The following is a 17,832-nucleotide window of genomic DNA, read 5'->3' as shown; positions in this document are numbered from 1 at the left end:
GTGGACTGATTTTTCTGGGTAAAACATTTGTTTTGGTAATTCCTGTAAAGAGCTAATTGAATGTGTTACGAATATTTCCATTGCCAGGAAATAATTCCAAAGTGATGTTTGTGATATGTAATGTTCTGATGCTTGTTAATCTGCTTAGAATCACACGCTGTGCATAGTCCAACATCTGGTTGTAATCGCAGAGTATTGCATCTTTTCTTTCAAAGATCGAATGGGGAGGTCGACTTGGGCGTGACTGTAACACTATCCCTAACGTGATGTGTAGTGTACCCAAAATCCCTCACGCATCGAGGTCCCTGAGATTGGTTTTTTTCCGCCCAACTAGTTGGTCGCCTTATGCGGAGCTCGCAAGAGTTTATATTGCTCAATTTCGTCTAGTCTTTGACTTCCTCTCTTCGACGACTACTTCGTGGACCCCTCCGCCGAAGACATCCATTGCTGTTCGGCGACTGGTGCATCGATGGATGTCTGTCGACCACGTGGCCTCTGCCCTCCGTCCAGGCCCGTACAGTACGGAGAGTGGGGCCCTGGGTTGATTCTTTTCTGAGAATGCATTTCCTTTTCCCCTCTTTCCCTCCCTGGTCTGGCTGCCTTTCACCTCTACTATGGAGAGGACTCCATTTAAATTTTGTCTGTCGTGCAACGGCAAATACCCTTGGAAGGACTCCCATCGCAAATGCAATAGGTGCTTACCTCGTGACCACGACGAGCGTTCCTGTAAGTCCTGGAAACTCTTTTATCCTAATACATTAAAAGATAGGCCAACTAAGTGGTGGGTGGCCTACGCTATGCAGGCCGAAAGTGGATCCCCGGTTGGCACCATCGCATCAAGTGACGAGCACTCTAGCAGCAGCCATGGGTCCGACCTGGAGGCCATAGACCTTTCGGCGGAATCCTCCGGTTCCCAGATGCCCGTCCCCGACAGACAGACCACTGATAGTGTTATGGGGAGTTCACACTCCGGCGACAGGGGCACACATGCACCATCCAAGGATAAGCACACAAGCCCCAGAGCTTCCTTGACGGATATGTCGAAGAAACGTCAAACGCCAACAGGCCCGTCGAAAACTTCAGCAGTGCCTGCCGAACCTTGCAGTGTGCCGCCCTCCCCGCTACGTCCCCTCGGCACGCGACTGAGCATTCTACCCATAAGAGCATTACCACCGAAAAACACACGAGTGCTGACACGCCGTCCAAGGACGTATCAGCTCCTAAGGCTTTGGCGAAGCCGGCTACCACGACAACAGCGAAATCCATAATACAGCTGCTGAAATTACGCAAAAGTTTTGCAGTCATTGTTTCAGCAGCGGAAAAGCCCAGAACCATTCCCTCTCGTCGAGAGGAGTACTCTGAAGCCACACAGACCCTCTTTACGGCTGCGTCTAGTACATCTCCCCCTTCTGAAGAGCCTTTCCCTCCTCCAGACCCCTCTGCCTCATCCTAGACTAGACAAAGGTTTGAGAACTACATGGATAAAATGTCACAATTCATAGACTTTTCAGAAAGATACATCACTCCCAAGAGACCTAGGGAGGAGGACTCCTGCCCCATTCCACCTAAGCTGCAGAAGTCCCAATTCAAGCACAAACTCACCAGGAGGAGGTGTTTTGAGTATTCTGAGTCAGAGGAAGTATTTGAGGAAACTCCTTTTAGTCATGAGGACGATCCCTTTGGCCAGGACACAGCGGACCAGTTCCCAGACTGGTAAGAAGATCAATCAGTAGATCAAAGGCCTTGGCCCTCACCCACTCCTACCCCAGACCCAGACGTTATTTGTCTGGATCCACCATCCTCGGCTCAACAGAGGCAGACATCTCCAATAGATGATCAAATGGCATTTAATGCCATCCTAAAGAGGGCAGCAGACCACTTTCAAATCGCAACACAGGAGGCTGTTCAGGATTCTGATTTTGTTGAGGACATCCTCATGGAAAAACCTCCTACAAGTCAGGCTATCCCTCCTGAATTCCATAGAGACGCCTTGCTCCCTCCTTATTGTCCCCTTACATTACAAGGGCTGTCAACCCTCGGGTTGAAAAACTGTTTCGCCCCTCACCACCTGACCCTATGTACATTTGAGGTCATGCCACACCGGATTCTCTGGTTGTTAGAACCACCAAAAAGAGGATAATGGTGCCCCTGTGCACGGCAGAGCCTCTCCCAGATAAGGACTGCAAGAACTCTATGCCATTGGCAAGCTCATTACTACGTCTTTAGCCTATGCTACCAGAATTGCGAATAATACCCCCCTTATTGCTAGTTACAGCGACGTGCAATGGGGCCTGCTCCAAGAAGGCCTCCAAGAGGTCCCTGAACCCCCGCGATCACGCCTGCTGGCGGTCGTGTCTGAGGATAGACAGGTGACACATAACATTCACAAAAATACGCTTGACGCTGCTGAAACTGCGGGACACACTCTGGCACAGGGAACTCTCCTCAAGAGACACACATGGCTAAAGAATTCAGGTTTCATGTCGGAGACTTGGGCCTCCCTCATAAATAAGCCTGTAGAAGACGCAAACTTGTTTGGTAAGGCTGTGGATGACGCCTTGGAAACGGCCAAAAAGGAACATGAGATGCTGAAAACACTAAATCCAAGCCTTTCCAACAGCGGGGAGGTTCAAACTCATCGTTCCGTTCGAGGCCAGTCCTTCTCCCGATCTCCCCACGGGCAATATGGTACTGGAGGTACCCCATGATCCTCCGGGCAAGGTTCAACTGGCAACAGCCCATATCAGCAAAGAGGACAGCACAGAGGCAAGGGTAGAGGCAGAATCTCCATCCCAAGAGGCTCCCCGGCTTCTGCATCAAAATGACTCACCAGTCTGTGTCCCCTCCCATGCCTCCCCAGTCGTGGGACGGTTGACATCATTCATTCACGCATGGCAGGGGATAACATCAGACCAGTGGGTGCTCAAGATTGTCACCCACAGTTATTGCATTGAGTTCCACTGGCCACCTCGATACCATCCACCAAAGAGCAGACGCCTATCACAAGCACACCTGCAACTCCTGCTGGAAGAGGTGCAGATCCTTCAGGAAAAGGGTGCCATAGAAGTCGTCCCCATTCACCAGGTAAACAAGGGTATTTATTCAGTGTACTTCCTTGTACCCAAAAAGGATCTCACCATGCGCCCTGTTTTAGACCTGCGCCGGGCGAACCAGTATGTCAAACCTCAAAAGTTCAGAATGACAACATTGCAGGAAGTAATCCCACTGTTGGTGCAGGGGGATTACATGGCAACATTGGATATGAAAGATGCATACTTTCATATTTCAATGTCGCCAGCGCACAGAAAGTACCTAAGGTTCATGATCGAGGATGCGCACTATCAGTTCAAGGTTCTTCCCTTCGGCATTGCCTCGACTCCATGAAGGTACTGGAGGTAGTAGTTGTTCACCTGCAAAGGCAGTCCATCCCAGTCTACCCTTACCTCTACGACTGGCTAATAACAGGGGGTTTGTACGGAACATGCCTAACAAATACCTAGAAGACGGTTGATCTCCTCTTCAGCCTAGTGTCATGGCCACAGGCCCCAGAACACAAACACCACACCATCTAGTGATGGGGGCAATGGGTCACTTGAATCACTTATGTCCCTTTGGGACCCATAAACACAGGGGCCCTGGCTGGACTGAGCCTTGGCGCCTTTGGCGCCAGGCTCATATAGAGATGTGAGCAGGAACACTTTATTTCAGTGCAGGAGTGCTTTTACTTTATTTCAGTGCAGGAGTGCTTTTATTTTACAAGAACTTTCCAGGAGCTGAAAGCCTTTATTCCAGAGAACATCCTCATGTGCTGACTCATCAGGTGTGGCTCCCTAGGCCTGGTCTACATGTGCTGACTCATCAGGTGTGGCAGGCAGGCTGTACCTGGTGGGCGTGGCTTCAGAAGCTCAGCTATATAAGCCGCTCCATCCTTAAGGCCAGTGCTTTGCATTACTGTGCACTCGCGTGCAACGTGACGCTCACCGCTGCTTGGACCAGTTTACTTACCTTTGAAACCAGTCGTTCTCCTGCATACTCACCTCCAGGAAAGCTTCATCTGCAGACTCATCTCCTGACATCCAGTGATCTTGATCCCGATGCCGCAGCACCACTCTCCGTATCCACGAACTCGGACCCTGTGAAGAAGAAGAAGAAAGACCAGGTTAGAACATCCGTCCTAGGCCGCGCCACATTTGAACCCTGCGCGCCCCCTAGTTAACAACTTACCAGCTACTGTACCGCTGCAGCTTCGTTCCTCGTTCCATCCGGCTGCCGCCTCGAGCTCCGCAGCTTCTGCCGGGCTGGCAACATCACCTGCAAGGGAAGAAAGCAAAAGAGCAAACAATCAACAGGAGCAGTTCCGAGCAGGATCACCTATTACCACCAGTCACCACATAAGCACAGAGGGCGAAGTCGGACCCGAGCGACCTCACCCCCGGGAGGGCTGCAACCGTGCCACAGAGACCAGGTGAGCGTAACATCTAGGGTTCTCGATCAACGAGAAAAAGTCCAGCCTAGACTCCAGCCACGTCAAACAATTTCTGGGGGCCCTTATTCGGACCAAAGACGGCCTCGTCTTTCCCTCCACCGAGAGGGTTCAAAACCTGCTCTTCCAGATCCCTCATTATGTAGCCAGTCACGAGGTGACTGTACGCAAAGCCATGCGACTGCTAGGGATGATGGCCTCCTGCATTTACCTAGTTCCACACGCACGTCTGCGCATGCGCCCCATACAAGAGTGGCTCTGGAGCCAATGGTGTCAGGCCAGCGGACAATGGGACGATCTAGTGGTTGTCTCAGCAGCCCTTGTTCAGTCTTTGCAGTGGTGGTCAAGGGAAAAGCTCTTGCAGGGGAAGACCTTCCCCACCCCGCAGTAGAAGCCTCTCTCACCACGGGTGCATCTTGACAGGGTGGGGGGCTCACCTTCATCAGACAGCGCACAGCGTGTTGACCCCAGCGGTAGCAACCAACCACAGGTTTACCGGTTGGAACTGCTAGCATTGTTCAAGGTCCTGAATGCATTCCAATCTCACCTCCAGGGAAAGACAGTCCTAGTCCTCACGGCCAGTACTACGGCCATGTATTACCTGAACAAACAAGGGGACACTCACTCTCATTGGCTATCCAGACTGTCACAGAACATATGGAAATGGGCTCTCAAACACAAGATGTTGCTCCTGTCTCATCAACACGTTCCAGAGGGAAATCAATCTTCTGGCAGACGTACTCAGCAGAGACTTCCCGCTACCCATAGAATACGAGTGGCGATTCCTCAAGGACATTGTTCTCAACGTCTTAGCAGACTGGGGCGTCCCAGAGATTGACTTGTTTGCAACTCTGGAGAAAGCACAATGCCCAGATTACGCGTCCAGGTACCCGCAGAACTGCTCCAAGGAGAACGGTCTCTGCATAACATGGTCAGGGAGATTTGTCTATGCTTCCCCCCCCAACCCCTCCCCCAGAACTCCTCTTCTCAACAGGATAGTGCACAAGATGCACCAGGAAGCAGTCACAGTGATTTTGGTGGCCCTGATGTGGGCCCGCGAACCTTGGTTCTCCCATCTCATGACCATGTCAGTCTCCCCTCCCAGGAAGCTGTCATGCCCTTAAAACATGCTGTCACAAGACAAGGGGGAAACTCTACATCCATGCCCTCGCACTCTAAATTTAGCAGCCTGGCTCCTGAGGTCATAGCGTTCGGGCACCTCCAACTCCCGCAAAGATGTATGGACATACTTAGGGAAGGACGAAAACCTAACACCAGACATTGCTACTCCAGCAAATAGAAACGCTTTGTCATCTGGTGCAATGGCAAAAGCATCAATCCTATTGAATGCACAGCAACACATATTGTCCTGTACCTAACGCACCTGCTAGATTCAGGCCTGGTCTTCATTTCCTTAAATGTCAACTTAGCTGCACTTTCAGTTTACACCACGTCCCAAAATAAGGTTTCATTGTGGAAAATAGCATCAGAAATGCTATTACGGTAAGTAATGTATGTCTTACTGGCTCTTGCTTTGGCACAGCATTTGCCATTTTTTTGCCTCATGACATTTCCATATGTATTAAAAGACATACAATAGCTAGGTTTGATGATCTAATGTGATTATCTAGTGAAGAATATGTATGCACTTTTAATATGTGCTGGTGAAATGTTGGTTATCTGTTTGCATTGTCCGAACCAAAATAACATGTGCTAAAAGAGGAGAATTTGAATTTTGAATGGATATTTTGAAAAGTGTGTAAAATCTTGCTTCTTTCATTTTTACAGAGAACATGAATAAAATGGAGGATATATTGTCCAAGCTAAATCTGAAGAGATTTGGAAACGAAAGGCTGGCGCTACGAGATGTCCTTGAAACTGGTCCAGAAGAGAGGGAGGGATCGGAGTGTCTCACAATGGAAGATGTGCCCTGGCACTTCCTAAAAAAGATCATGGCACTGAATGTGACAGCGAGAAACACAAGTCTGAAGTATGAGCCAGATAATGAAGAAGTAGAAACAGAGGACAATGGCCTACTCCGTGATGAAGCCTTCAAAGGGGATCTCTCCAGATGCTTGATCAATCCACTGGATGTCCTCTGTGCCCTCCTGCATTGTGCAGACAGCTTTCTACAGCAGGAAATAATGCTAAAAATGTCCATGTGCCACTTTGCTCTTCCTATAATACTGCCTCCTGGTGATGGCAACAAGTGCATGCTCATGCTCTGGGCCATGAGGGGAATTGTGAGAAAATGGAGGCCTCAGTCGCTGAGAAACAGCAAAGGCTTCAGGGAAGAGAGCCTTGTGCTCACGCCAATGGTGACGATTTCCTTTGTACGGCTGGGGCGCTGCAGCTTATCCAAGTCCAAGATTTTGAATGAGGTACTCAGCCCCCCTCAACAACATCACGATTTCTTCATTCATCATGATATGGAATGTGGGAATGTTCGCCGGGGAATCTCAGATGGGTTAGTGGAGATATCCTGGTATTTTCCTGGTGGCAGGGAGAATTCAGACCTTTTCCCCGAACCTGTTGCAGTCATGAATCTACGGGGAGATATTAAGGCTCACTGGTTGCAGTTCAGTTTTTTAGCAGAAATTTCTTCAGCAGTCTTCATTTACATTGAACATATTGGTCAGCAGGAATATGAATTACTTTCATCCCTGAAATCAGAAACAAAATATTATTTCATTGTTAATTCCCAAACTGATAACTCCCGTGAAACTGGAGATCATATTAAGAGACTGTCCACCAAGCTGAACATGGCTCAACAGGTCCCAATTCTGAAGAAAGATAGAACCACCAATGATGCAACATTTGCAAGGAAGCTGCAGTCTGCTATGTTAGATTTAATAAAGCCCCCCTCAAAAATTGTGAGTGTGGAAGGAATGGAAGAGACGGCGCATGAACTTGGAATTAGGGTAGATGAGGACTGTCGGGACTGTCAGACAGCCAAGAAGTATGCTAAAGAGATCACTAGAATATAAGAAGGAAACTATGAAACTACAGGGTGAACCTTGGAAAAAATTAGCTAAAATAGAGAAGGAATATTGCAGATTGAAAAGTCAAGGAAAAAACAATACAGAGGCCTATAAAGCCACGCTGCGAGCAGAGCTATTGGAGCTTCGCAGGAGGCAGCATGAATGTCCTCTCACTGAAGGCTTGATTCAATTTATCAGTGCAATAGGATGTATGCCTAAGGAAGAGAGACTTTTTTTTCTCAAGTGGTTGAAATTTGAGCTTGATGCTATCGCTAGAAGCTGCCTTTCTAATCTTAGGGATGAATATAAAGAAAAGTCTAACGATTCCACAAGGAACCCCAAAGAGCTGGCAGACTTAGACAGAAGCTTATCTGAGAGTTCACTGGGAGTCGAGCACTTCATGCGAGAGATGGGGCAGTTTTATGAGGCTGAATATTCTATGTTTAAGGAAGGGAAAGTGAAACATGCTCAGTTCACCCATCTGCCGGGCATCGCTGCAGACCTACTGTTGGAAGGGTTTCCTTTGGAGCTCATCGATGGAGACGCCTCCAATATCCCGCTGCAGTGGGTCACAGATGTCCTGACTGAGCTCCACACCAAACTTGGAGGACGTTGCCGAATGGTGGTGATCACAGTGCTGGGTGTGCAGAGCACTGGGAAATCCACCCTTCTGAACACCATGTTTGGGCTCCAGTTCGCTGTGAGCAGTGGGCGGTGCACCCGAGGAGCCTTCATGTTACTCATGAAAGTGAAAGAAAACCTGAGGCAGGAACTCGGCTGTGACTTCATCCTCGTCATTGACACTGAAGGCTTGAAGGCCCCAGAACTGATGACCCTGGAGAACAGCTATGAACATGATAATGAGCTGTCCACCCTGGTGATTGGGTTAAGCGACATCACTATAGTTAACATGGCCATGGAAAATGCCACAGAAATGAAGGATATTCTGCAGATTGTGGTCCATGCTTTCCTCAGAATGGAAAAAATAGGCAAAAGAACAAACTGCCAGTTTGTGCATCAGAATGTTAGTGACATATCCGCTCATGATCAAAATATGCGTGACAGGAAACATCTTCTGGAGCAACTGAATACAATGACAAAAGCAGCCGCCAAGATGGAGAAACAAAACGAGGAAATGACGTTTTCTGATGTTATGGAATATGATCCCAATATACACAACTGGTACATGCCGGGCCTCTGGCATGTCCCACCCATGGCTCCTGTGAATCTGGGGTACAGTGAACATGTCCAGGAATTCAAGAAATACTTATTTGAGTTCATAAGAGAGCATGCACAGAAGAGAACTGCAGTGGACATACCACAGTTTAAAGAATGGGTTAAGAGTCTGTGGAATGCGATCAAGCATGAGAATTTTATATTCAGTTTCAGAAACAGCCTTGTGGCAGAAGCCTACAACCAGCTGTCTATGAAGTACAGTGAGTGGGAATGGCCCTTCCGCAAGGAGATGCATCTCTGGGTGTCTGAGAAGGAGAACATGATACAAAATCTGCCTTTGACCCTGCTCAACAGTAAGACATTTAATACATTCAAGCAAGAATCATTGGAGAAAGTTCTAATTGGAGAAAAGGACGTTTTGGATTCTTTGCAAACTTATTTTGAAAGTGGAGCAGAAAATCTTACCCTTATAGTAAGGTACAAAGAGGATTTCATCAGGAGTGCTAAAGGCCTTGGGAATGAACTAGAAGATTACGCATTAAGGAGATTGGAAGAAGCAATTCAGATCCAAAAAGGTAAACACAAATTGAAAGAACTGCAAGATTTGCACATTAAAACTACTGAGGAGAGAGTGGTCAGACTGCTAGCGGAGTGCAGGAAAAGGGAGGTTCAGATGGGAGATGAAGAGCTGAAAGAAGAATTTGAAAAGATGTGGGAACAGACGCTCTCAGAGCTGCAGCTCCAGCCTTTGCAGATACAACATGTGCACAAAGATATGTTACTAGTGCTCAAGAAGGATTTATACACCCTTGGGGTACCAGCTTGTCAGATGCTACAAAAGGTTGACAATCTATTCTGTCATGGAAAAGAAGAGTTCATGATAAGAAATGAGCATTTTGACTTGCCTCTGTACAGACGCAGAGGTATAATAGAATGGTTCACAAATGAGTGTAAGTATAAAACTGAAGAACTTGTTAAATCCTTGGTAGATTCATGCAGCAAGTACATCAGTGACAAGGTGTATTCCAAAGTGGACTATGACGAGAACCACTGCAGAGAATTACTGAAGATCATCAATGATCGACTGCAAGACCAGGCCCTGAAAATGCTTCATATCACCCCTTGTTTCCAAGTAGAACTTAAGCTTCATATTTTAGGGATGGCGGCTCCTGATTTTCAGAGGATGCATGAAAATTATATCAGTGAGCATGATCCCATGTTGCGCTTGGACACATTTAAAGCTCAGTATTTTTCAACCTTCAAAGACCTATACTTGGAGAAGGACGCGTGTCAGAAGAGAGCTCGAGATTTCTGTGGTCAGTGTCTGAAGCCGGCTCTGGTTGATCACGTTTACAAAAGGCTTGGGATTGAAGTAGTGGACGACATCCTCAGCAGTGAAAAGTCTGTAGGATACAGCAGCCGAATGTCTTTCCAATATACTGTGCTGGACTGGCTGCTGAAAGAAAGTAATTTTAGGAATTATGTTAAGTATATCAAGAATTATGTTGACTTTATCAAATGCTGGATCTGGAGTCACATATTGGATCACTACAAAGGAGAGAAGAGGTTGAGACAGTTAGAACAAAATATTCTTTCTGTCATTACTAAAAAAATCAGACACATTCTTAACAGCACAGAGAATTTCAATACAATTTCTGCCCTCCTAGAACATTTCTGTGAAATTTTAAAGGAAGACCTGGTCATATCCAAGGACACTTTGCAAGTCATCATTTTTCAAAACACAGCCGATGTTGTGAAGTTTTCTGCTGATGTCCAGTACTTTCTTTCACAAATGGAAAGTGATATTCTATCAGAATTATTTGAGGAGTCTGACATCCAGGCTACGTTCTCTAAGCTGGCATTGAAGCCACAGGATGTGATCTTTCAGAAGGTGTTTGGATGTGACAAGCAGTGTCCATTTTGTAGAGCCCCCTGTGAGGCAGGAGGCCAGGCACACAGGGAACACTTTGCGACCATCCATCGACCACAGGGATTGGGAAGATACAGGTGTTTGCACACCCGAAAACTGGTTCATTCGTTGTGCTCCTCGGATGTTGCATCTGAAGTGGCATTTGAAAACTCAGACACAGAGTGGAAACCTCATCCCTACAAGGATTACCGATCATTTTATCCTGATTGGTGCATTCAGCCAGATCCTAGCGTCAGTGCCACAGATTACTGGAAATTTAATTTCAGTTTGTTTAATGAATATTATGCACAAGAGTATGATGCCCTGCCAGCTGACCTTCCAAAAGAATGGTGTGAAATAACAGAAACCCAGGCAAGACAAAGTATAAAAGAAATCTTCAATAGAAAATAAAATTAGAAAGCAGAGAAGGTATTTTTAAAGATAATCCAGTTTGTCTTTTTTACACAAATATTCTGAAAGTTGAGGAAAGTGAACTTTCACACAGTGAAATCCTGAATGCACATGATAATGTCAGCCTTATGCTTATTCCATTCCAAGATGTCTATTGATTGTGTCTTCTCATTAGTTGCTCATAGCCGACACATGTTTTGACCACTGCTCTTTTTCAAGGCTTTACAACACATGTTTGTTCTGGTTACATTTTAACATAGGAGTAACGTGGTCCCCTTATTGTCTCTATGGAAGACCACTGTTGTGATTATTGGGTCCAATATATTATTGACTAAAATAGTCATTCAGTTGTACAGCATCTGTATGAGGGTTGAATCCTCTGAGAATCAGGTGTCCGGTTAGGAATCGCCTTTGGCGTGCCACGTGGAGTCTACTGTGTATTGTGGGTATTGGATCAGGCTCTCCTGTTGACTTTCATTAACACAGCAATACTTAGATATTTTATTCAATACAGCTAAGAGTGCAATAGTTTGCCCAATCTCATTTTAAACAGGAGGGTGCTACAATATTCACCAGCATTCTTTTATGCAATAGGTTTGATGGGATATGCATCACAGCCTACTATTCAAGACAGCACATGGCTTGTTCAGGGTAAATCGGTATGAGCATCTAGACCATAAATAATTCATAATCACAGTGTATGCAGTCAAGTCATATTGAATCCCAGTGACAGACAGTTAAAATAATGCTGACTTGTGATTGTTATTTGTACAAGATTTAAAATATTCAAAGATTTTGTTAACTTTGAAAGATCAGTTTATATATTAAACTATAATCAGGTTAACAGCACATGTTACACAGAATGTTAATAAAGGAATGAGTGACTTGTTTTGATAATCAGGTATTGGCTATGTGACCATGCATGATCTAAATAGCAAGTCTTTCATTGTATGTTGTTCGGTAGCCGTGATGAATTATGTGAAACATATCCAACCTCAGTAAATGCTCTTGGATCCTTTTAAAGAAATGAAAGATGAAGTTAAGAGCCAGACGCAGGGAAAGGCACCGGATTTAGATAGGATCCTGTGGTTTAGGTACATTAGGACTGCCCTGTTAAGCCGGAGACTAGATGATCTGTGGCTGAATTCGACCAACATTATGAAGGGTGCAAAACAACAGGTAATTAATGCCCGCATTGAATGGAATTTAGCCAGAAAATAGATAAATGTTATAAGCCTTTCAACTGGTCTATCCTAAATACTTAATAAACAAACACAGGGTATGGAGAAATATTTGAAATTGGTCACTAATCCGTTTCTGAGGACGCCATACTTGCAATTCAGATTAGAACATTTCACATTTGAGCTTTTAAATGCATGGCAGGCTAATCCAAAATCTATTAGTTGCTCATTCTGCCCTGAAATGAAGAAACGATACATTTCCTCTTTTTGTGCCCAGTATATCATTTGTATGATGAAGAAATCTAAAACCATGCCTATGTAATCATGGGGTACGAACACTAAATGAGACAAAAATCTTGTCCTAATTCACAATTTGTTGATGTCATTTTTGCAGTGTCCAGCTATATTGGGTCCGCTTGGGCGAGGAGGAAAGGAAACATTAATATGATTTGTTACAATTTCTGGAATTATTATATCCTGAGTTTGAATGTTTCTTGTTTGATCTATGACGTTTTATTGATATTCCATCAACAATGATTTAATTAAAATATTTTAATTTGGGGGCAGTGATTATTAGATTAAGCAGTTAAGGGAAGACGTACCTTATATTATCTGTCTTTCTTTATATCCATCTATTCAATGTTTTGCATGTTTTATGCTTTTGTATTTGATTGAATTTTGCCTGGTATATTTATTATGTGCTATATGTACACTTTTATGATTGGCATGAAGCGGAACATAGTTTAAGAAGGGTCCTTTTGTAAACTTTCCTAGTTACTGGAGATGATCTTTCATGTGTCAATTGTGGGTCCCTGAATGCCCCCAACACTGCCCTGGATGAAGGTCTTATTTTACTAGACTGGTTCTACCTGCCTGTGCCCGAGACTCAAGAGGGAAGCTCGAACAGTAATCAAAGCTCTTGAGCCATTCTTAAAAAGGTTTGAGGGCCTCAATAATGCCCAACCTGCTTCCTGCTTTCTTTGTGGGTTTTGTTTTGCTGTCGATGGAGGAGTAGACAGGATAGGCTCACTAACTGATCGTTTTTTAGTAGAATTGTAGGACATTTTATCAAGTTTATAACACATTTTACAAGTTTTGTGGGAGTTAGTATTGTTTGTTTTTGTTGTGCTTTTGGTGTTGATTGACCTGTAATTGTGCATGTTTTTGGGATCCCCTCTCTAACGTTTCTGTGCATCTTCACACTCTTTTCGAAAATATTTTATAAAACCCCTAAAAGGTCCTCTTATACATTCTACTGTTCCTTTATCTCTGCCTCTGCCACCCAAAAAAATAAAAACATCAAAAAATCCTCTTGTACTTAAGCCTGCCCCTTCTTCCCTATGGCACTCAAAACATTTGAATGGGGAAGGTTTCCTAACACCTTACCTGTCCTGTTTTGGAAGATGCCTTTGTGGGAACCAGAGATGTCTTCCTGGGATGTGTACTAGTCAGTGACTTTCCCTACTGCTTGTTTGCTCTGAGAATGCTTTCCTATGTTTGAGCCTTGTGAGGTTCCCTGTTCTGTCTTTCTCACTTGTTTCTAAAAGCGCCTGTAGAGCGTGGTCGAATACATCCCCCTTGGAGTTGTTGGGGAGGAGGTAGTGCCCAAGCAGCAGGGAGAGGCCGCCACAGAGTTGTAGGGTTAAAATGGGTAGAGGGGAGAGAAGGTGGTTGTGGCGGTGCAAGAGACAGAAGAGCCAAAGATGGCCCTCCAGTAGATGCCTCAGGAGGAGTAGACTGAGACCGCTGAACCATAACATTCCCATGCAGAGGAGGCAAGGCAGTCGCAGGCTTTCCTTCAGAGGGTAAATGGGGGTCAGCAGGCACTCCTACCCATGACATAACCCATCTGGTCATGGGTCTGGGACTACTTCCGCTTGGGTGTGACTTTCAGGGGCAGGTGGGCATTGTATTACGCAACTACTGCCAGAAGACAGTTCATCAGGACTGTGGGACGAGGGTGTGTAATGGGACCCTCATCTCCCCTGGACCAGCCGAAACGTCTTTCCAACGTTCCCACATCTGGCCCAGCACAGCCTGAGCCAGTTGCACCATCAACAAGCAGGTCCAGTTTACCAACACTAGCATGACCTTCTCCTGTTGGTGCTGGTGGAGTTCAGGGTGAGACAGCAGAGGTGAAGCATGGTGACGAGGAATGCAGGAGTGCACTGCCTGCATTGCCTGTCATTGGTAAATCGGACAAACTGAATCCCATGGCAGTGGTGACAGCCATGGAAGCACATGCTCCACAGCCTCCCTACCCTGTTGTAGGTGGCTACACTTGATGGTAGTAAAAGTTAGAGATAGACTGACCAGGAAAAAAAATGCGAGCAGTCTCCTCTGTTTGATAGAGCCAAACAAACTGAGGCAGAACATCCAATTTCTGACTGGTATTAAGAGTTTGCGAGTGGTCAAGAATCTGCATACAAGATTTGTCTGTATCGCTGACCCACATGCATTCTGAATATGGCTCTTCCCGCCTAAACCTTTTAAAGCAATCTAGGAATAGGAGAATGAGTTTTCTTCAGGTCAGATCAAGACAAATCCTTCAGTATGGGAGTCCTGTATTAGGACTTAGTAGAGCCTAATAAATTGCCTTAGCTGGTAAACCAATCTACTAAAAGCAGAACATAGATCATCATACTGCCCACATTAATATTAAACTGTATGTCACCTGCCTAGATGTAAATGTTTGAAACTTTTGGTCAAGCCAAATAAATTGAGGTACAAACTCCAGATTGTGAGCGTGTACTAGGACGTATATCGTGGCACCGGTGGTTGGTTGAGCCACATATATCTAGGTAGAGCCACCATTGAATGCAATGTTGATATTACCCACTGAAGAAGACTGAAGTATAACATTTTGTTGAGGTTGTTGTGAGTGCGGCTGGCACTAAGACTTGGAGAACCGCTCTCCTCTTGGCTCTGGGAAGAACCAAATAGAATGAGGATGAAGGGAAAACTAAGCCTTTGCTGGTGCTGTGCACGGAAGTACCCGAGATACGATAACAGGACTGAGTGCTGCATGATCATTAACTTTTGCATATCAGCCACTACTGTCAGAGCGTGACTGTAGCTGTATTGCACACAAATCATTCACGTAAAGAATCTGTAGTATGGGCTTACTGGTGGTACACCTGGTGTTTCCTTTTGCCATAGTTTTCATCTATATGATGCTCGTTCATTTTTATGAAAGGAAGCTCTCTCCCTGCTGTGACAATGAGGCATCTCCTGTGGTCTGAAACAGTAGCTCCAGCAGGGCTTAGTACCCATTCACATCATGCTAGCAAGGAAGCAACTTAGGTTTTCAACAGCTATTGAAGAAGTCAAGATGGCCACGCTGACCACCTTCCAAGCCTGTATTTGCAGTGGATAGTTTATTTATTTTATTTATATAGCACATGCACAAAGGCCCGAGGGCATAGTAGCGCTAGTAGTTATCATTACCCATAAGACATATCAGGAACTTGGACATCAAGCATGTAGGCTGTAGTGGGCCTACTGAATTCTTATTGGGCCCTGCCTGATGGATACAGTTAGCAGACTGGCAGAGGAGCCTGTGTCACAGACTTTGTTTTTTAACTGTATGAAAGTGTCATGTTGCCCCCTGAGCTAGTCAAATAAGTGAGTTGGGATGCACTGCTTACTTTATTCTAAACACTATCCTGTTACTATTTTCAATAACTTCAGGTGCTCATGGGTACCCAGAACTATAGATGAAAATGCCCATTATAACTAATGTAGAACCCACTGGCACTCCACCCGGATTGAACTTCCGACCACTTAAATACAAACTATGACTTTTAATAGCCACATATTGACAACAAAAATTGTATGAGTTTCTTTAAGTTTCACTCAATATGAGAATGTACTTTTTAAAGTATGATTTTTACAAGCATTCAAGTTTCAACAGAGTATAATTTTACAAATGATTCATATAATGTATTTCAACATATTGTGACAATATCCATCAATGTCATTAGCATTTTTGTTAGACAGCAGTTTGTTCCTTATAAGAGCAACTCAATATTCTGAGAGATCTTCCTCTATGCACGGGTAGTATAGGTCATTGGCAACGCACTCGTCTGACGACGCAGAGCAACACAGTTTAAAATTCCAGGTCCGTGCTTATAAACCTTCGGTATTAAGTGCGTTATAAAAAAAAAATTATAATTATGCTCTTTTCTGACGCGTTTCGGATATACATCATATCCTTCTTCAGATAGTCTATTAAAAACTGCCTTCCTACAAGTATATCACACAAGTTCTTAGTTATTCACTATAGGATCAACTAGTCTATAGCTCATAATTGCTAATGTACAACTAACCAGAAGTACTAACCTTTTTGTTCAAAGTCTAATTAATGATGGCACAGGATATCTTCCTATACCTGGAAAAAAAAGGGTTGTCCCCTAAATATTTTTGTTACGGCGGGGTGGGGGCTTAGACTCACAAGTGGGGAGAATACATATTGAACTAGCTTACCCCTCCCTTAAGTGTCCTGACCTAGTATGACGTCTAACGTGTGTGCAGATATGGAGTAAATATTGCACAACGCCTTCATTGTCTTTTTCTATTGAAAAAAGTGTTATTCGTTACATTTCATCATACAAAATGAATGTCATCGTAAGACCAATAACCAAATTCACATACATATAACATACATATAACACACAAGTAAAAAGGTATATCTAATTTTTCTCATATAACACAGGACAGAAAACCCAAACTAATTAGGATGTAGTCATGCAATGTGGGGTTAGTATTGAGTGTTCTTCATATGCAATTAGTATAATTTGATCCAATTCACATAGTTTTTATTTGGGTATGCACAGGCAACCACAATTTCCTGCATCTAGTAGGAGCTGATGTTACACAATTCTACCATATCTAGTTGGCATCATTTATTATTTGGCAGTGGTTCTTCAAAGCATTGCCCAATGGCTACAAAAGAGTGAACATATTAGCCGCTTTTCTATGTTGCAGGTGTAAAAGAAACGCGAATAAGCTGAAGATAACAAAAATAAAATGGCTACTAGGGTGATGGCTTCATATGCCATGGGTGGGTTTATGATATGACTTCGGTGCATCTAGCAGAATCAATATAGGCGAGGGCTACTACCTTCATATCCCAGTATAGTTCCATATGGCCATTTTCTGCAGAAGTAAGAAATCTCACACTGGATAGGGCCTCATCACGAGTTGGGTGGTGCTTTAGAAATGTGGCAGTAATAATGTTACCGCTGCATTAGTGCACCACCTAATTACGAGTTGGAGGATTCATCTCTAGCTGGAGGTAAATCTGACGACTTTCCAACCATTTCCGGTGCAATTACCATCGCAGTAATTGTGCTGAAAATGCCCCATTGAGTCCTATGGACTAAAAATAATGTGGATTTACACCGCCATTTGTAATCCAGCGGTAATACCGCCGGACCAAGTGGTTGTAACAGTAATTGTATTTGGTGGTATTTTGGTGGATTTACCGCTGGGATAGCGCCCAACTCGTGATTTCATGCAAAATAGAGCTTTACATTCCCTGGGTCTACCATATTTTACGAAGATTGCCCCTTATATGCAGTCTTCCATGTCTGTTATAGCCTCACATGCCAGAAATAGTCATAATATGTAAGGAAGAGCCAGGTAAATTCACTTGCTACTATCATACATCAAGTGCAGTCTAAAAATACA

The 17,832-nt window shown here is 44.5% G+C and overlaps 1 protein-coding gene across 1 annotated transcript in view; it reads left to right on the top strand.

The window, feature by feature from the left end:
* The window catches only part of LOC138580848 (up-regulator of cell proliferation-like), a 420,253-nt gene extending 406,803 nt beyond the window's left edge, over positions 1–13,450 (top strand). Inside the window, 2 exon segments of the mRNA XM_069651719.1 lie at positions 6,272–7,460; positions 7,462–13,450. Coding sequence (XP_069507820.1) covers positions 6,272–7,460; positions 7,462–10,960 — 4,688 coding nt within the window. The 3' untranslated portion in view covers positions 10,961–13,450.
* Positions 13,451–17,832: the final 4,382 nt, after the last annotated feature.

The sequence above is a fragment of the Ambystoma mexicanum genome, chromosome 3p, assembly GCF_040938575.1.
Source record: "Ambystoma mexicanum isolate Mex_15411 chromosome 3p, UKY_AmexF1_1, whole genome shotgun sequence".
Lineage (NCBI taxonomy): Eukaryota > Metazoa > Chordata > Amphibia > Caudata > Ambystomatidae > Ambystoma > Ambystoma mexicanum.
This window is presented reverse-complemented; position numbering and strand designations above follow the sequence as displayed.